This window comes from Oryx dammah, unplaced genomic scaffold (genome assembly GCF_014754425.2).
Source record: "Oryx dammah isolate SB20612 unplaced genomic scaffold, SCBI_Odam_1.1 HiC_scaffold_25, whole genome shotgun sequence".
Lineage (NCBI taxonomy): Eukaryota > Metazoa > Chordata > Mammalia > Artiodactyla > Bovidae > Oryx > Oryx dammah.
The window spans coordinates 25686224-25708139 of NW_024070209.1; the positions used below are offsets into that span (position 1 = coordinate 25686224).

The 21916-nt window shown below is 36.9% G+C and overlaps 1 protein-coding gene across 2 annotated transcripts in view; it reads left to right on the forward strand.

Annotated features, from left to right (window-relative positions):
• DYNC2LI1 (dynein cytoplasmic 2 light intermediate chain 1) overlaps positions 1-12414 on the forward strand; it is a 37337-nt gene extending 24923 nt beyond the window's left edge. For both annotated transcript variants that reach the window (XM_040224713.1, XM_040224712.1), the window contains 5 exons: positions 1890-1966; positions 2538-2608; positions 6387-6484; positions 7110-7202; positions 12164-12414. In XM_040224713.1, coding sequence (XP_040080647.1) covers positions 1890-1966; positions 2538-2608; positions 6387-6484; positions 7110-7202; positions 12164-12226 — 402 coding nt within the window. In that variant the 3' untranslated portion in view covers positions 12227-12414. The remainder of the gene's footprint in view (positions 1-1889; positions 1967-2537; positions 2609-6386; positions 6485-7109; positions 7203-12163) is intronic.
• Positions 12415-21916: the final 9502 nt, after the last annotated feature.

Sequence of the window (21916 nt, forward strand, 5' to 3'; positions counted from 1 at the left end):
GGATGGTAGGGAACTTAAAATTATGATATATGAGGAACAGCATAAAATGATATTCTGGCATTTGGAATGTGATAACAGTCTTTAAATATTTGAAAGACTGATCCATGGGAAAGGGGTTAAATGTATGCTTTCTTAAGAGTCAAGAACAAGGAATCAATGGGGTTTAATTCAAATTAAGAAATTTCTAATACTGCCATTATCTGAAAATGCAGTGAGTTGCTTTTGGAGATCATGAATTCCCAGGCATTGAGTTCATAAGTAGAACTCTACATATATTTGTGGAGGATATTTTCAAGGCAATTGATGCAGCAGATAGGGGTAGGGATGGGGTTGAGTTAGAAAAACTTCTCATGTCCTCCCAGCCCTGTAGTCCTAGGAAATACACTTGTGATGAGGTTTTTTTTCCTCACCATATAGGGAACATAATAGAGAATACAATGATGATGATAAAAAGTTGTGTTTTTAAAACTCAACTGAAGTTTTCATATTAGAATATTGTCTCAATAGAAGCATAAAATTGGTTGAATTTTTTAAATGTATCAAATCTTATATAGGGAACATAATAGAGAATACAATGGTGATGATAAAAAGTTGTGTTTTTAAAACTCAACTGAAGTTTTCATATTAGAATATTGTCTCAATAGAAGCATAAAATTGTTTTAATTTTTTAAATGTATCAAATCTTATATATTCACATGAGTTCTCCCTTGAATAGTTTCCCCCAGGAAGTTAAGTGTTAGTCGCTGTCGTATCCAACTCTTTGCGATCCCATGGACTGTAGCCCGCCAGGTTCCTCTGTCCATGGAATTTTCCAGATAGGAATACTGGAGTGGGTTGCCATTCCCTTCTCCAGAGGATCTTCCCAATCCAGGAACTGAACCCAGGTCTCCTACATTGTAGGCAGATTCTTAACCTTCTGAGCCACCAGGGAGGGAGGCCCTTTCCCTGGAAGCCTGTTCTTAATCTGAAAAGTGAAAGTGAAACTCAGTTGTGTCCGACTCTTTGCAACCCCCCCACTATGGACTGTGGAATTCTCCAGGCCAGAATACTGGAGTGAATAGCCTTTCCCTTCTCCAGGGTATCTTCCCAACCCAGGGATCAAACCCAGGTCTTGAACGAATCTTATTCTGAACACTGATCTTTTTACCTTATAATTACATTTCATTTTGGTTCAAGATTGTTTTTCCTACTTTCATACATCTTAGTCATTCTGATTTGGCTGGGTGACCTTGGTATTTCCAAACATTCAAAATTATTCATAAAAGGTTTTGTAGGGTAGCCATATGTCCTGGTTTTCATCTGATTTCTCAGCTTAATGATTAATAGTACCCATGCGGTTTCATTCTTCTAAAATATTCTGGTTATGATCGCTTGGTTATAGACCACCACTGAGAATAGTCGGTAGCTTACTTTGCAAATTCTAAAGGCAAATCTGAAGAGAAGTTTTAAAGTTGTTTTAGTGAGTATCAGTATTGTTAGACTAGTCTGCAGCTCCCACATTAACTGCTTTGAGGACAGCAGTATGCGTTTGGATGGAAAAGTTATTTATGATACATACCTCTGTTTTTTAACCAACCAGATTGCATTTTGGTAATGATTACGGTCCGTTTGTGGGAGTAGCTGAAATGATTAGTGCATAAACACAAGTACATACAATAAATATATCATGCATTCATGAAATTTGAAGAGTGAGTTAAAACAAATTTATCGAGATTTCTTTCTTTTTCTTTATTTGTTTTGCTTACTCAAACAGGAGATTTTGTTGAGCAAATAAATAGTAATTCTCTCTGCAGTCTGTACTTGTTGAAAGCCATGTTTATTTTACTTACCTCTTTCTGTGATTTGAAAGCCGAGCATGTAATTTATTGTCATGATTTTTTTCTTTTTAGTTTACCAGTAAATCAGAAGCTCTATTACTAAAAATACGTGGAGTTATTAACCAATTGGCATTTGGTATCAACAAAAGGTACTATTAAAATATTTTTTAATTACTTTTTATTTTGGTATTCTCTCATCTGATTATTGTTCTCACACGTCTCTTGTTTCTTGACTGGGAAAAATGCCTCAGATGACTGTTCTTAGATAATTTCATATTATCTCTTGCTTCTTATATTATTTAAATATTTATCATAGTTTACAACTAAAATGTTATATAATAGTTGGAAACTAGAATAAAATAATCATACTATTATACTTGTTTCCTTGATCCTGTTACTTCTTTCCCCTTATTTTAGTAGCTCTCCCACTATTATCACTTTTTTATATTAGAAATAGAATTGATCATTTTAGTAAGTATTTTTCTTAACCTTGCTATCTTTCTTGGTTTTGATTTAAGGTAGTTTGGGTCTTTTTTTTATATCTTTATTAGAGCTATACTTTATTTTTTGAATTGGTTACATTAATAATCATTCGTTCATTTTGAGAAATGCTCTCATAGGAGGTAGATATAAAACTTGGCTCTTGTATTTACAGTAGGGAATGGCAGGATATTTGATTGCTAAACTAAATTAGATTCTTTTTTCTTCTTATCCGTGTAGCAAATCAATATGTGTGGATCAGAATAAACCTCTGTTTATCACAGCAGGATTGGATTCTTTAAGTCAGATAGGTTGGTGAACTTATTAAGATTGTTCCATTTGTTTTAATTGCTTATTGATTTTATCCTACTGCCTGTTCACTTCATCTCCAACATCTCCTAACCCTAACCACCATTTCTGGTTTCATTATTATTGTCGTTATATCTTGTGTTTATTTGTATACCTTGTATTGATGCAGAATGCATCACATTGATATATTTGTGATGAAAGGGATGTTGACATATGAGCAACTGATTTCTGATCTCTATACCACTAAAAAAAAATTGCATGTACTTCCTTTCCCTCACTGATTTCCAGGTACTTTTAAATTTTAGCTCCTTGGTTTTAGAAGAATATCAGAAGGATAGAGTAGTCAGGAAATTCAAAGCTATATATTATAAGCAATGATGAAAAATATAAGAGATTCAAGTGTTGGAATAACTCAAAAAGAACACAGTTGCGTTAACTAGGTATGCCTTAATTTTTTGTTATGTAAATACTTTATCTAATGGGATGTTTCCTATACTTATCCCTAGACTCACGAAGCAAAAGAAATTTCAAGGGTTTATATGGTCGAGCTCCCTGTCTTCTCACAGAAGTAATTTCATTGTAGAGATTTTGGGGCCTAGCAACTCTGTACTCTGGGGTTGGCATAGTTTGGTTTTAACACTAATGGACAGTGGTTTTCTTTTTTCCCACCCCTCATTACTCTTACTTGCTGAAGTTGACTTCAAATGTAGAGATCTTTGTCATGAGATTATAGATTGAATTGGAATGAAAAGAACAGAGGTGTTAATGAGTGATTATAAAGACTGATTTTTATAATTATAATTATTATAATTGCCAACTTAATTTCATTAGCGGTGAGAATCACTGTAATGATAGAAATGCTGATGGAAATCTTTTGCCGCTGTAAGTAGTCAGGGGTCAGAAAAGGGTCGAAAAATACTGAATTTAAAAATCATGGAGCTTGGACCTCATCAAAGTTAAAAAACTTTTGCTCTTAAAAGCCCATGTGAAAAGAATAAAAAGATATGCTACAATCTGGGAGAAATTTCGAACTACATGCTTTACAAAGGACTAGTATCTTGAATATATAACAGTAAAAAAAAATCCAATTCGAAAATATGTAAAAGATATGGCCAGATATTTCATTACGGATATACAATAATGGCAAATAAGAACATGAAAAGATATTTAATACATTTTTTACATGAAGGAAATGCAAACTGAAACTACATTGAGATATTCCACACACTTATCAGAATAGTTAAAATATAGTGGTAACACCAAATGCTGGTGAGAGGATGTGGAGAAATTGGATCACTCATACATTGCTGGTAGGAATGTAAAATAGACACTCTTTTTTTTTTCCTTTTGAATTTTTTATTTTGTATTTTGGAGGAAGGCATGACAACCCACTCCAGTAATCTTTCTTGGAAAATCACATGGACAGAGGAGCCTGGTGGGCTACAGTCCATGGGGTCACAACGAGTTGGACATGACTGAAGTGACTTAACATACATTAACATACATTTTGTATTGGAGCATAGCTGATTAACAATGTTGTGATAGTTTCAGGTGAACAGCAAAGGGACTCAGCCATACATATACATGTATCCATTCTCCCCCAAACCCCACTCCCATCCAGGCTGCAACGTGACACTGAGTAGAGTTCCATGTACGAGACAAGAGGTCCTTGTTGGTTATCCATTTTAAATATAGCAGTGTGTACATGACTTACCCAAACTCCCTAACTATCCCCTTCCCCCAGCAATCATAAGTTCATTCTCTGTCTGTGAGTCTCTTTCTGTTTTCTAAGTTCATTTGCATTATTTATTTTTAGATTCCACATATAAGGGATATCATACAATATTTCTCCTTCTCTGACTTACTTTACTTAGTATGACAATATTCTCTGGGTCCATCCATGTTGCTGCAAATGGCATTGTTTCATTCTTTTTAATGGCTAAGTAATATATATATGTATACACACACACCACATCTTTATCCATCCCTCTTTGATGGACGTTAGGTTGCTTCCATGTCTTGGCTTTTGTAAACAGTGTTAGGGTGCATGTATCCTTTCAGATCATGTTTTTCTCCAGATAAATGCCCAGGAGTGGGATTGCAGGTCATATGATAGCTCTATTTTTAGTTTTTTAAGGAACCTCCATAGCAGCTGGTCAACCACTCTTGAAAACAGTTCGATGGTTTCTTATAAAACTAATCGTGCAGCTACCATATGACCTAGAAATTGCACTATTTGACATTTATTTGGAGAAATGAAAATGTATGTTCACATAAAAATCTGTACATAAATGTTCATGATATCTTTATTTGTAATAGCCCCAAAGTGGAAACAACCCAGACATCATTCAACAGGTAAATGGATAAACTGTGGTATATCCATACCATGGAATACTTACTACTCAGCAATAAAAAGGAACAAACTATTGATATTTACAGCAACTTGGTTTCCTCTCCAGAGAATTATACTGAATTTTAAAAGCCAATCAGAAAATGTTACATACAATTCTATTTATATAAAATTCTGGAATGAAGAAATTTTAGAAATATAGGAAAGACTAATGGTTGTCAGAAGTTAGGGACAGAATTGTAGGCGGGGAGGGAGGGAGGGAGAGGGATCGAGAGGGAGGTGGGTTTGGTTATAAAAGAGCAACACAAGGGATCTTTCTGGGAATGAAACTGTTCAGTGTCTTGACTGTGGTAGTGGATATATGAACCTACAAAGGTGATAAACTTGTGTACAACTTAATACACACACAAGTGAGGACAAGGAAGAAATTTGGGAAATCTGGATAAGAGTGGTGGATTTGATCACTATCTTACGCACCAAAGTCTAAGGAGGCCCTGAAAGATAGAGTGAAACAGTGAACAGTGTAGATGCTAGCATAGAAAGAATGAGAAATCTCAGACTATGCATTGAAAATGTCTAAGAAGTGGCAGCGTATTTTCAAATTTTTCACATTAATTTTTAAATTATCCAGGCAATGCATAAAGACATTCTCCTTATAAATCTTGAAATAGTATATATATGATCAAGTTTAATATTCCATTTTCTATACATGTGAATGTGGTATAGAAAAAAAACTATTTGTTTTAATACAATTGTATTATTCTGTGTCATTCTGAAGTTTTCCTTTTTTACTCAGTACACCTTAGTGCTTTCTCCATATTAATGCTACATATAGGTCTGTTTGGAACTTTGACTGCTAGATAGTGTTACGGAGCATGGCTATGCATGGGAGTTTAGTTCACTGTACCTCTATTGATGGGCATTTCAGCTGTGGCCATTTTTTTCACTAATACAAATAATGCGCTCTGTGAAATCCTTAATGCATGTATGCAGGTATTTCTAAGATAAACACTCAAAACTAGAATTTCTGGTTAATAGGATGTGATTTTTTTAGTATTTTAATAGTATTTACTAGTGCCATATTACCCTCCAGTATAGCTGTTGCAATTTGCATTCTGTTCAACAGCACATAAGAACATCTGTTTCCTTAAACATTCACAAACACATGAGAATGTCATACTTTCTATTTTTCCTGAACATCTACTTAAGTGCATGAAAAGAGAATTACAATTTACTCATTACTCTGTCTCCTCTCCCTCTGGTACTAGAATCTGTCCCAGTGGCCTTGTTACACTGGGTTGAGGTAAATTTTAACAGTGATTATAGAAGAAAAGGAAATGAGTGATCTAAGTATCATCTGTTTTACTGATAGTAATAGTTTATAATGTTTTAGTCAATGCAGTCATTTGAATTAAAACTTCCAATTCTAGGATCCCCTCCTCTTCCTGATAATGACATTGGAAAGTTTCATGCCCGTTCACCAATGGATCTATGGAAAAAAGTGTATGAAAAGCTCTTTCCACCAAAGGTATCTATTTCTCATTCTTTTAAAGCAAGAATTTTCAGCACTATTCAACAGTTGGGCTTCCCCTTGTGACTCAGCTGGTAAAGAATCTACCTGCAATGCGGGAGACCTGGGTTCGATCCCTGGGCTGGGAAGATCCCCTGGAGAAGGGAAAGGCTACTGTTCTAGCCTGGAGAATTCCATGAACTGAAAAGTCTATGGGGTTGCAAAGAGTCGGACATGACAGCGATTTTCGCTTTTTCGCTTTGCTGTTATTTATCAGTTATTGGGAAATGTTCAAACAGGCCTATTATAGTAACTTTGTTTTTTACTTACATGCTCAAATCAATTAAACACTTGCTTAAAATCTCCTGTATGTCTGACCCCATGGGGCTGAAACATGGGTAAGACACTTTTCTCACTCTGCTTCCAAACAGAGCTCTTTCTGGTTGTTAGAGAAGGGAGAAACAGTATCCAAGAGGGATGGAGAACCTGGGGAATTTGAATTGGCCTTCAATGGTGGTGAAGGCTCAAAAGATCAGCCTTCACTGGCTGCCCAAGAAATAGGAACTTGGCTTGTGAGGTAGATGATGGTCATTGAAGGATTTTGGTTATGGGCATGAAATGACATAACAAATTGTGATTTCAGAGTATCAACACACTAAAAGATGTCAAGGACCCTGCACAAGACCCTCAGTATGCTGAAAGTGAAGTTGATGAGATGAGAATTCAGAAGGATCAGGTATTATCCTAAACATTTATTTCATCTTGAGTTTTATCACAGAAATATACTTGGAATTCTGTTTTTCTCAACTTATTTACTTTTTCCTTTCAAAATTATTTAAATAGTATATCTTTGCTATATATATATATATATATATATATAAATTCTGATATGCATAAAGGAGGAACTAAAGATCATATAACATTCTACCACCCACAGGTGACTTAGTGTTCACATATGCTTTTTGGACTTTCCAGTATACTTTATGTTGAAGATGGGTAGTGATTCTTACCTTGCTGTTGGGAAGACACTTCCATAATATTCTTTTTTTTGTGGGGTTATTTAGAAGGTTTTATTTTTTATTAGGACATTTAGATATATCCATACCTGTCTTGGTGGCTCAGGCAGTAAAGAATCTGCCTGCAATGCAGCAGACCTAGGTTTGATCCCTGGGTTGGGAAGATCCCCTGGAGGAGGGCATGGCAACTCATTCCAGTATTCTTGCCTGAAGAATCCCCATGGACAGAGGAACCTGGCAGGTACAGTCCATGGGATTGCAAAGAGATGGACATGACTGAGCAACTAAGCACAGCAGCACACATACTTTTCTCATATCAGAAAGATGAAGGACTGCCTAATCTGAAAGCACACAGTAGGCAAAACCCAGGAACTCTCATGAAAGTGATTAAAAGTGGAGACTGCTTTCCATATATGTGCCCAGATAGCATCATTTGTGATACACAGCCTGATATAAGAATGTAAGAGTTGGTAAATTTTTATCATGATCCAATATTGAGATTTTCCCAGATCTCCTTTTAGTTTGATAAAATGAGTCATTGTGAAGAATATAACCTTATATAAATAAGCACAGTAAATGAAATGCCCTGACCACCTCTCAGGTGGGATTTGTAGAGCTGTGTAACTGTTGCTAGGATAAGCTGAACACAACCACCCACCGTGAGCAGGGACCAGGGTCTTTTTCTCAGCAGTCACCTTTCACCCTCTGGGGCCCTAGAATAAGTAAGCAAAACATTTTAAGTACAGAAGACTTCTGGAAAAACATGTCATGAATATTTAGTGGGTGTTGTAGCTGTAGCAAAGTGAGAGGCATGTTGCAGGAACACTAAAATGACCTCATGTAACCCTTATTGTGTTTTGCAGCTTGGCTATAGAGATTAGTTGGAAGTCATCTCTGAATTAATATTTATCTAGGAGTTAGTGACTAACTGCCATTGTTGATAAGATTATCTGTTTATATTATACAGTGTTCCCTTTTATACATTTATTATTAAAGGGCAAGAGTATTTCTGAGCATCTTAAGGTTTCACATTCAAATCCATCATCCCTAACTGACCTAAAACCATATGAGTTTTGAGTAGAACTGGAAAGCAGCCCCACAATACCTGTATCATTCTTCCCTTGTACCTCACTAATTACCACATTCTCTGGACAAATTTTTTTTTAGACTCACTTGAAAAGTTATAATGTCCTAATTTTGCCTCTAAAGCAGTTTCATTCATGGTATTTTAGTAGATGAATTGATTTTGGTTTGCACATGTAGTACCCACCTCTGCTTTAAAAGTCATGCTAATGATTAGCAGTTGATACTCAATTATTTTATAGATGTTCACTTCCAAATTTTAACATTCTAATATCCAAAACTTTATATATTCTTTCACATTCTTCCAAAGCCATTTCAGGACCTTACATTGTTTCCAGTTGTCTACTGATAAACACAGAAGCTAACTTATGTGTGAGAAAACTCTCTGTTGATTAATTTTGAAAAACCCCTATTTCCTACTAAACATTTAACAATACATTTTCATTTTTTATATGGGCAAGATAGTCAGTGCCACTTTTATTAACATAGCCTATAAAAGAATTCATCTGCTGTAGGTGAAAATCTAGTCTATAGCTCTTTCTAAAAACACTGCCTTCTTGATCTTTTAATGATTATTGCTACACTGACATTTTTCAGTGAAAATAGCATTATAATCTTTAGATTTGATTTGCCTTTTAGAAGAAGAATAATATCCATCTAAAAGAAATGTCTCATTTAAGGTTTTCCATAATCACACAAAATTATGTCCCTACCTAAAAGCAACTGGTAAATACTTGACGTCTATACTGTGTACTATGTGTCTGCATACCTTCAACCCAAATAGTTACTGATTCTTGTACTTCTTAGGAAGAGAGATGACATACTATTTCACTGAAAATAATCCAGTTGCATATGAGTAGAGGGCTGGCCCTGGGCCTGTCTGAGACCAGATGTGATCCTCCACACCCAGTCACCAGATGTGACTCCCTCCCACCCCCAAGTCTCATTATTAGTGGCTTAAATAATCAGGCATCAAACAAAGAGTTTGGTACCCGTAAGCTTTGGCAATGAAATCAGAGCACACCACTTCTAAGATAGGCTAATTCATGAGTCCCGTTCAGTTCCTCTAATACTGAGCCTTTCACAAAGCCCAAGTCATGTAGAATCATCAGGCAAGAAAGATGTGTCCCTTTAAACCACACTTTACTTAAACCAAACTTCCGTTACATTATCCTGCCAGTGAGGGGGGAGGCACTGAGACACAGTATTCCATAATGCTTCAAGTTCTTGATAGTAGAACATGTCATTGATGATCACTGTCCAGAATCCCTTTTGCTCCCAGTCCCCATTGATGCATGAAGATCCTCACAGAGGCTGAAATTAGTCCCCCTGGTTTGAGGATCAACCTTAAGACCCCTTTTCACCTTTTCTGCAGACTAAATGTCTTTCCTAATTAGCTCTCTTTAGTCAGACTTCACATAAGCACCAGAAAATAGTTCCTTGCTATTTACTATTTTTTAAAAGTCTTCCAGTTTTAAAGCACTCCTGATTTTAAGGGAGTCAAGTATAGAAAGCACTTGCTGAACCCTTCTACCTCTTTTCTATATTTTTATTGTCAAAGCAAAAAAAAAAAAAAAAGGAAAAGGTTTGGGTAAATAGTTGTTTTTAAGGTCTTCTTGGTTCAACCATACATATGCATTTTGAATCCTGTTTTCAAAAACCTCTATAATCCCTAGGCCTATAATTTAAACACAGACACACACGGATTGATTTACATTGATTGATTTACATGTTGGGGGGAAATGTTTTTTACTGTCCTCTATTGAAGATGGTGTTTTAAGCATTATATATATTTATATTTGAAAACTAGAAGCTTTTAAGAAGCAGCGTGGAAACCCTTTTGGTTTTGCTTTCTCTTTTAAAGTGACTCTAGAGTGGCCATGAAGAACTGTAGTGCAGAGAGAGCCCTCTTAGTTGCTGTTCCTTTAAAACATCATCACATAATGTTGAGGTCGCATGAGAGCAGTACTGAAGAGCTAGTGAACACAGTGAGTTCTGTATCACACCAGTTACTCTCCATCCTCCTTCTGGCATGGCTGGGGGACCAGTCCAGTTCTGTCACTTTACACCTTGCAGAAGGGAGAAACTACTAGCACAGAATCTCAAAGCAATGCCCTCACCATTACCATTGGTAAAAAAAAATAATAATAATTCAGCACTTCCCATTAAAGGCAACGTTTGTGGCAACTGATTACTGTTTATTCTTTATGAGCTAACAATCCTTGAAACCATAAGTTACAGGTAAGATAACTGGTGAACTGAGTTAATGTCATTAAAAATAAACCAAGCTATAAAGACTACTTTGGAGTTAATACTATGGGGAAAAAAAATTCTTCCAAGTCATTATAGTGTTTTGAAACTTTCAACATTTAAATTTTAATAACTTAGAATATATGTACGAAAGAGATCATCTGCCATTTTTCTGAAAATGAGAATGCAATTTTCTTTTCCTAGCAACTATGAACTTCAGTTTTACATTAGGCAAAGGGCAGGGGTTGCCTTATCTTGCAGAGTAACCACTTTTTGCTTATCTGAAACAATGATACACTTTGTACACTTAGACATTGAATAACATATAAGAAGCCAAGAGACAATCTCCTTAGATGGTCCCTTTTGCATGTTAGTTGTCTCATGCAGGTTTTCCCACCTCCATAAAGTTTATCTTTATTTTATGAATTATAAAAGTAACATACTCATGGTGAAAAATAAATCAAGACATAGAAGTATATAATATAGAAAATGGAAGTGTCCTGCCCTCTCTCCACCTAGTTGCCTTTCTCATTTGGCGCATACAGCACTATTATTTTTGTTGGCTGCCTACAAAGTCAGGCATCAGTGAGCACTGAGGTATTTAATCAATCCTTACTGCGAGATATCTAAGCCATTTCCGATTGCATGCCAATAGTGCAGTGAATATCCTTCTGCTCTTCTCTATTGTGCTATATGATGAATGTCTAAAGGTATAATCACTGGGTCAAAAGATATGTACATTTTAAATATTGATACTTTGCTAACTTCAACCACAATTTGACAAGAGTTGAACAAGCAAATGTTTAAAAATAAGATCATTTTTATATTCTTAAAGCATGCATGAATGTGAAAGTCACTCGGTCATGTCTGACTCTTTGTGACCCCATGGACTATACAGTCCATGGAATTCCTCAAGCCAGAATACTGCAGTGGGTAGCTGTTCCCTTCTCCAAGGGATCTCCCAATCCAGGAATCAAACCCAGGTCTCCCGCATTGCAGGCATATTCTGTACCAGCTGAGTCACCAGGGAAGCCCAAAGCATGCATATAACAATGCCTAATTTTGTTACTTGAAAAACAATGTGTATGCACTATTTAGAATATAATTTTGTCTAAAATTTTAATTCATCTCCAAGTGCTACTTAGGCTACATAGATACTCTAAAAACTACGTTTCTAGAAAATACATCCCGAGTATAGTCATTTGTAAAGTAGTTGTCAAGAAATTTTGAGAGTGTTAATACTTTTATAAAGGATACACCGTTACACCCCAAAAATGCTAAGGCGGTTTTAAGACTCCTAGTTTAAATTTTAAGGTTTTTTTACCAGTAAAACATGTTTTTGTTTTAGGAACTGGAACAGTACAAAAGAAGTTCTTCCAAGTCTTGGAAACAAATTGAGCTTGATTCCTGAACCTAATTCAACTGTAATGTAACCTATTTCTTCTTTTCCAAATACAAGTACTATTTTATTAGTTAATATTACAGTAATAAGGGAGGAAAGTTTAGATGTGTAATTTATTAAAGGAAAAGTGGAATTGTTTGTCTTAGTGCAACTCCTGAGATACTTTTAAGTCTCTTAATAAAATTGTATAATTACATATTGTATAATTACATATAATTGTATATTTTTTAAATAAAAAGAATCAGGACCTACCTTTAACATGTTTTTAAGTAGTGTATACTTAAAGCATCTATAAGTTTCTGCTTATGTTTTCAGGAATATGAAATTAGGAACATTTAGTAACAGTTGTAGGTATAAGGTTAAGCATTTATATTAGACACATTCCTTCTCTAAGGCATTCTCAGCTATGTCTGGTAAGAAAGTGGAACTGGGGTCACTTTCACAGGTATCATCATTTTACTCTAATTAATGGTGAGGCACGAGAACCATCTGAAGTATTTATTTAAAAGGCTCATACCTGAGGAGCAGTTATGATGGTGGAGTAGCAGGACGTGAAGCTCCCCTTTTCCCACAAATGCAAAAATACATTTACATGTGGAAGGGTTCTTACAGAATATCTACTGAACACTGGCGGAGTACCTCAGACTGCTGAAAGAGCAAGAAAATCTCCAGGTAACCGGATAGGGAAAGAGATTAAAAGGAAAATGAGAAAGGAATCGGGAAGGACCTGCACCCCTGGGAGGGAGCTGTGGAAGAGGAAGGGTTCCTGCACCCTGGGAAGCCCCTTCACCAGCGAGATCTGCCTGGACAGAAGGGGAGCTTCAGAGCCTCAAAGGAGAATGCAGCAGCCAGAGTAGAAGAAAAACTGTATAGATGGTCATGGTGGCAACCCGAAACACCGGTCTGCTGGTGTGGGCAGGGAGGGTATTAGAACTCAGGCTTCAGACATCAGACCTGGAGAGAGGACTAAGATTGGCTATGCAGAAACAGCCTGGGAGATGGTGTGACCACAACTGAGGGGGTACATGGAGGAAGCCCAGGCCATCTTAGAGGCCAGGTGTCATTCTCTGGGGGCGAGATCCACCATTGTAGCCTTTTTCTTTGTGCACAGACTCACCGAGGGCAGGACCCCACCTGCACTGGTTCCAGGATTGGTTACAAACCACCACCACCTCCCTTGCAAACTCGAGCAGTGATCATGAACTGCCTCCACTCCCATTGCATGCTCCAGGGGTACATCTAAGCCACCACCACCACCAAGACCCCCAGGACTGGGCACCGGCTGAAGCATCTGCACACTCCCTATCAAGGTGATAACAACCAACACATGCTGAGGAAAGACACAACAGGCATCCACACTAAAAACAGCCCTCGTACCAAATATAGGCAATCCACACAAGCTAGACAAGGACAGGCCAACATATAAATAGCCCTTCAAGACAACAGTAGATAACTGTTTCTTCTAAACTCAGAGTAAAAGAAATACAAGTAAAATGAAGACATAGAGGAACCACTCCCAGGTAAAAGATCAAGAGAATTCTCCTGAAAGAATAAATAATGAAACAGGCCTCTGCAGTCTAATAGACACAAATTTCAAAAAGGAGATAATGAAAATACTAAAGGCAGCAAGAGAAAAACAGGAAAAGAGTTACAAGGGAACCCTTATAAGGCTATTAGCTGATTTCTGTGCAGAAATATTGCAGGCCAAAATCAAAGCTACAGTGAACTATCACCTCACACTGGTCAGAATGGCCACCATCAAAAAGTCTACAAGCAGTAAATGCTGGAGAGGGTGTGGAGAAAAGGGAACCCTGTTTCACTGTTGGTGGGGATGCAGATCAATAACAACCACTGTGGAGCACAGCATGGAGATTTCTTTAAAAACTAGAATAAAACTACCATACGACCCAGCAATCCCACTACTGGGCATAAACCCTGAGGAAACCATAATTGAAAAAGACACATGTACCCCAATGTTCATTCCTGCACTATTTACAATACTTAGGACATAGAAGAAATCTCGATGTCTGTGGACAGATGAATGGTTAATGAAGTTGTGGTACATATACACAATGGAATATTACCTTGCTATGAAAAGGAACACATTTGAGTCAGTTCTAGTGAGGTGGCTGAACCTAGAATCTATTATACAAAGTGAAGTAAGTTAGAGAAAGACAAATACTGTATATTAACACATGTATATGGAATCTAGACAAGATAGTACCTATTATCCTACTTGCAGGGCAGCAAAGGAGACTCAGACATAAAGAACAGACTTCTGGATACATTGAGGGAAGGCGAGGGTGGGATAATTTGAGAGAATAGCATTAAAATATATACATTTCATACGTAAAACAAATAGCCAGTGGGAGTTTGATGTATGACGCAGGAAACCCAAAGTCCATGCTCTGTGACAACCTAGAGGGATGGGGTGGGGAGGAAAGTGGGAGGAGGGTTCAAAAGGGAAGACACGTATGGCTGATTCATGATGATGCATGGCAAAAACCATCACAATATTGTAAAGTAATTCTCCTCCAATTAAAAATTAAAAAAATATTGCAGGCCAGAGGGGCATGGCAAGATACATTCAAAATACTGAAAGAGAAAAATCTGTAATCTAGAATACTCTGCTCAGCAAGATTATTATTTAAAATAGAAGGAGAGAAAGAATTTCTCAGATAGCAAAATCTAAAAGAATATAGCAATACTAAGCCTATCTTAAAGGAAATATTGAAAGGTCTTCTTTAAATAGAAAAGAAGTAAGAATCTGTAGGAAAGAGAAAATCACAGTTGGAAAGTAAATCACTTAAATAATCCAGTACACAATTTTAAAATTCTATGAAAGTAATAACCACAATGAACAGCAAAAGGATGAACATGAAGATGTAAAAGAGGACATCAAAATCATAAAATGTGGGGAAGGAGAGTAAGAACATATAGTTTTGTTTTCCCCTAGAATGTGTTTGAGTCTATATGACTACCATCCAAAGCAAGTAGATATAGAAAGGGATTAACATACTTGAAGAATGGGGTAGCCACAAATTAGAAACATACAACAGATTCATAAAATACCAAAAAGAAGAGCACATAAGTATAATACAAAAGAAATAAAAGGAAAAAGGGAAAAGAAATATAGTCAATAATAACAGTTTTAAATGGCAGTAAATACATAGCTTGAATACATATGCATCAATAATTACCTTAAATGCCAATGGACTAAATGCTTCAATCAAATGGCACAGGGTGGCAAATTGAATAAAAAAACATGAGCCTACAATATGCTGCCTACAAGAGTTCCACTTTAGGGCAACAAACACACATAGGTTCAAAGTGAACGGATGGGAAAAGACTTCATGCAAATGGAAAAGACAAGAAAACAGGGGTCTCAATACTCATATCAAAATAGACTTTAAAACAAGGGCCATAAAGAAAAAGAAGGACACCAGATAATGATAAAAGGATCAGTACAACAAGAGGATTTTACACTTGTCACCCTAGATCCACCTAATGTAGGAGTACCCTAATACATAAATACTAACAGACATAATGGAAGAAATAGACATGAACACAATAAGTAGGACACTTCAACACCTCACTCACATCAATGGACAGATCTTCTAGACAAAATAAGTAATAAAGATCTTAAGTGATACAATAGAACAGTTAGACTTAATTGACATTATCAGGGCATTACATCCAAAAAAACCCCACAGAATATACAGTCTTTTCTAGTGCACATGGAACATTCTCTAGGACTGACCATACTGGGCTTCCCTGGTGGCTCAGCTGGTAAAGAATCTGCCTGCAATGCAGGAGACCTGGGTTCCATTCCTGGGTTGGGAAGATCCCCTGGAGAAGGGAATAGCTACCCACTCCAGTATTCTGGCCACATGCTAGGGCACAAAACAAGCCTCAACAAACTTAAGGGTATAGAAATTATCTCAGGCATCTTTTCTGACCACAAAAACATAGAACTAGAAATTAGCCACAGAAAAAGAAATGAGAAAAAAAGATTACATGGAGATTAAACAACATGCTACTAAAAAACCAATGGGTCGTCAATGAAAGCAATTAAAAAATATCTTGAGAAAAATGACAATGAAAACGCAGCTATACAAAGTCAATAAGATGCAGCAAAACCAGTTCTGAGACAAGTTCATAGTAATACAGGCCTTCCAAAGGAAAAAAAGAGAAAAATCTCAAGTAACCTAGTCTACCATTTAAAAGAATCAAAAAGGAAGAACAAACAAAACCTAAAGTCAGAGGTAGGAATAAAGATCAGAGAGGAAATAAAAGATCTTAACAAGTAGGAAAAAAAATCAATAAAACCAAGAGCAAGTTCTTTGAAGGGATAAATAAGATGAATACGTCTCTGGCCAGGCTCACCAAGATAAAAAGAGAGAGAACCCAAATAAGCACATTAAGAAATCAAAAAGGAAACATAACAGCTGATTCCACAAAAACAGAAATATGGATCATTGGCACAAAACAGCCCAGAAATAAACCCATACACCTATGGCAAATTAATCTTGACAAAGGAGGCGTGTGTATATGCTAAGTCATTTTAGTCCTGTCTGACTCTTTGCAACCCTATGGACTGTAGCCCATCAGGCTCCTCTGTCCATGGAATTCTCCAGGCAAGAACACTAGAGTGGGTGCCATGCTCTCCTCCAGGAGAAGCCATACAATGGGAAAAAGTGTCTACAGCAAGTGGTGTTGAGAAAGTTGGACAACCACATGTAAATTAATGTTACAATGCACCCTCTCACCATACACACACACACGCACAAATCAAAATGGCTTAAAGACGTAAACATAAGACATGACACCATAAAACTAGAAAAGATCACAGGCAAAACATTCTCTGGCATAAATCATACCAATGTTTTCTTAGGTCAGTCTCCCAAAGCAATAGAAATAAAAACAAAAATAAACAAATGGGACCTAATCAAAGTTACAAGCTTTTGACTAGTAAAAGAAACCACAAACAAAATGAAAAAACAGCCTACAGGATGGGAGAAAAATTTGCAAAAGATGTAACCAACAAGGGCCTAATTTCCAAAATATATAAACAACTCACACAACTGAACAACAACAAAAAAACAAACTAATCCAAAAAATGGGCAGAAAATATAGACATTTCTCCAAAGAAGAAATACAGATGGCAAGTAGGCACATAAATAGATGCTTAGTTCAGTTCAGTCACTCAGTCACATCCAACTCTTTGTGACCCCATGGACTGCAGCACGCCAGGCCTCCCTGTCCATAACCAACTCCCAGAGTTTACTCAAACTCATCTCCATTGAGCTGGTGATGCCATCCAACCATCTCATCCTCTGTTGTCCCCTTCTCCTCCTGCCTTCAATCTTTCCCAGCATCAGGGTCTTTTCAAATGAGTCAGTTGTTTGCATCAGGTGGCCAAAGTATTGGAGTTTCAGCTTCAACATCAGCCCTTCCAATGAATATTCAGGACTGGTTTCCTTTAGGATGGACTGGTTGGAGATCTCTTTGCAGTCCAAGGGACTCTCAAGAGTCTTCTCCAACACCACAGTTCAAAAGCATCAATTCTTCAGTGCTCAGCTTTCTTTATAGTCCAACTCTCACATCCATACATGACTACTGGAAAAACCATAGCTTTGACTAGACAGACCTTTGTTGGCAAAGTAATGTCTCTGCTTTTTAATATACTGTCCAAGTTGGTCATAACTTTTCTTCCAAGGAGCAAGCGTCTTTTAATTTCATGGCTGCAATCACCATCTGCAGTGATTTTGGAGCCCCCCAAAATAAAGTCTGTCACTGTTTCCACTGTTTCCCCATCTATTTGCATGAAGTGATGGGACCAGATGCCATTTTAGTTTTCTGAATGTTGAGTTTTAAGCCAACTTTTTCACTCTTCTCTTTCACTTTCATCAAGAAGCTGTTTAGTTCTTCTTTGCTTTCTGCCATAAGTGTGATGTCATCTGCATATCTGAGGTTATTGATATTTCTCCTGGCAATCTTGATTCCAGCTTGTGCTTCATCCAGCCCAGCATTTCTCATGATGCACTCTGCTTATAGAGTGACAATATACAGCCTTGACATACTTCTTTCCTGATTTGGAACCCATCTGTTGTTCCATGTCCAGTTCTAACTGTTGCCTCTTGACCTGCACACAGATTTCTCAGGAGGCAGACAGGTGGTTTGGTATTCCCATCTCTTTCAGAATTTTCCACAGTGTTGTGATCCACACAGTCAAAGGCTTTGGCATAGTCAGTAAAGCAGAAGTAGATGTTTTTCTGGAACTCTCTTGCTTTTTCGACGATCCAGCGGATGTTGGCAATTTGATCTCTGGTTCCTCTGCCTTTTCTAAAACCAGCTTGAACATCTGGAAGTTCACGGTTCACGTATTGCTGAAGCCTGACTTGGAGAATTTTGAGCATTACTTTACTAGCATGTGAGATGAGTGCAGTTGTGCAATAGTTTGAGCGTTCTTTGGCATTGCCTTTCCTTGGGATTGGAAGGAAAACTGACCTTTTTCAGTCCTGTGGCCACTGCTGAGTTTTCCAAATTTGCTGGCATATTGAGTGCAGCACTTTCACGGCATCATCTTTTAGGATTTGAAATAGCTCAACTGGAATTCCATCACCTCTGCTAGCTTTGTTCATAGTGATGCTTCCTAAGGCCCATTTGACTTCACATTCCAGGATGTCTGGCTCTAGGTGAGTGATCACACCATCGTGATTATCTGGGTCATGAAGATCTTTTCTGTACAGTTCTTCTGTGTAATCTTGCCACCTCTTCTTAATATCTTCTGCTTCTGTTAGGTGCATACCAATTCTGTCCTTTAGTGAGCCCATCTTTGCATGAAATATTCCCTTGGTGTATCTGATTTTCTTGAAGAGATCTCTAGTCTTTCTTATTCTATTGTTTTCCTCTATTTCTTTGCACTGATCACTGAGGAAGGCTTTCTTATCTCTCCTTGCTATTGTTTTGAACTCTGCATTCAAATGGGTCTATCTGTCCTTTTCTCCTTTGCTTTTCACTTCTCTTCTTTTCACAGCTATTTGTAAATGCTCCAGATTACAAATAATAGATGTTCAGTATTGCTAATTTTTAGAGAAATGCAAATAAAAACAATGCAGTAACATTCCACACTGATCAGAATAACCATCATTAAAAAGTCTACAAATAACAAATGCTGGAGAGGGTGTGGAGAAAAGGGAACCCTCCTACACTGTTGGTGGGAATATAAGTTGGTGCAGCCATTGTGGAGAACAGCATGGAGGTTCCTTAGAAAACTAAAAGAATTCCTGTATGATTCAGCAATCCCATCCCTGAGCATATACCCAGACAAAACTATGATTAGGAAGATACACGCACCATATCTAATATATATATGTATATATACACACACACAACTGAATCACTTTGCTGTACAACAGAAACTAACAACATTGTAAGTCAACTAAACTTCAGTCAAAAAAATAAAATAAAATTGGGCTTCCCTGGTAGGCCAGTGGTTAAGAATTTGCCATACAATGCAAGGGACACAGGTTCCAGATCCCACATGCTGCAGAGCAACTAAACCTGTGTGCCACAGCTACTGAGCCCACATGCCCTACAGCCCCTGCTCCGCAAGGAGAAGCCTGCACACCACAATGAAGAGCAGCCCCCGCTCACCACAACTGGAGAAGGCCCATGTGCAGCAACGAAGACCCACCACAGCCAAAAAATGAAACAAATCTTTTTTTTAAAAAAAGAAAATACATTTCTGAATCCCCACAGCCCGAGATCCTCAATCAGTGGGTCTGGAATGCAGCTTAGTAATCTGCATTTTTCATCAGTACCTCTGGTGATTCTGACATACTTAGAGTACAACTTTTCGAAGAACACACAAATTTAAGGAAATATTCTATCAATAAGCAGGCCAAAACTGTATGAGTTGGTAATAACCAAGATCATTTCCAAGGTGGGATAGCCTTTAAGATGCCTTCTAACTTCTGGAGACATATCTGCTAGCCAAGTTCAGTTGGAGTAAGCATAACTGCTGTCATTAAACAGGAAAGTAAGTTATCCCATGTTCTTCCATTTCCACTATAAAATATGTTAACTTTATTATGCCATGCACCCAGCTTTAAATAAGCATTTACTAACTTTAAGAACACAAAGATTGACAAGCGGTATCAGAGTGGATAGCAAACTAGCCTGTTATAGCAATGAAATATAAGTTCCTAAACTAGTGACAGTCAATGCATATGGTTCCAGTCCTTTGGAAAACAGAATTTTCACCATGTCTCCAAGGAACTACAGTCATAGAAACAGACAGGCACCTTTCTTGAGTGCTGCAAAGAGCTCCCTTTAACACTGAATGTTATGATCTCAGAAATATTACTGACTTGGTGGAAGCAGGATTTTGTATTATTTGATTTTCTTACACATCACTGTCCATTTTTAACTTGAGAAACTGTCACGTGTTGAAAGTCATTGTGTTTTTCTAAGATAGTATCACTAACATTTAATAGCTTGAAGTCACATGCTATGTCAGTTTTCCAAATGTTTCTGAGCTAGAATGAAATTCCATCTGCATATGAATAGTAGAAAAATGTTTCCACTTAGATTGTACACCCATATCTTTAGTAAGTTGAAATCAGTGATTTCAAAAGAGGTTCCTGTGGGACTCTCTTTGAATTGCTTTAATAGATTATCATCTCTAGAACTGTCTATAACTGATGTGACATATATAATCTGTAAGGCATTATGTAACTATTATACCATAATCATCAGTGTCAAAGACTTTTTATAAAAATTGACAATACTATTTTGGTAATTTACCAATGTCTCCAGATTCTTGAATACTGTTCTGAGAAATAGAATTTTACCAAGATTTCCTTAATAAAATGATCTTTCTCACTATAATGTGAGATATCTCAAATACTATAATTTATCATTCTTTACAAGTTAGGTTACAATAACTGAGCAAGTTCATGTACTCTGTAAGATAGTCTCATTCAAAGTTACCATGGTAACATGGAGACAGTTTCATTTCAGACTTGTACATGAATTACTTGAAGATCAGAAAGATAATCCATCATTTAGTCCAGAACCCACTTTTAATAATCTATATACATCATTTGATCCTTAAAAATACGTACTGATCAGCATTCTTTTAATTCAAGAACATGAATCCCTAGCATGTAACTCTGCTCTTCTTAGTGTAAGTGTTATGTCAGTTGAGCATCTTTTCTATGTGGACTTTAAATAACAGCTGTTCTCTAACCTTAAAAAGGTCACTTCTCAGATCATGCATACACTTTATCTAGTAACATTTAATTTTGTAAGTAATCTAAGTTGACAGTGAAAAATAGTAAACTATTTTTGTCTAGTGTGCTGTTTTCAGTTCAGCCCAATCCTGCCGTTTTTCATTTTTAACCCTCCATAAAATCAGCAGATGCTCTGTGTCGGGAGTCTTCACTCACCATCTATCCAACATCCTCTCCATGTGACTAGGTAACTTATCTGGACTTGGACACATAAATATGGGTTTTGAAATGATAATGAAACCATTCTTACCCAATTCTGTGTGATGCTTTGCTTCAGTGAAACAACTCTTTTTCTGTTACTTACAGCTGATAATCAAATATTTTCTTTTTTACCAAACCCTTTATCAAATATAAGCATAATCTTTGACCTATTTTTTCTGTCTAAAACAAAGACAAATAG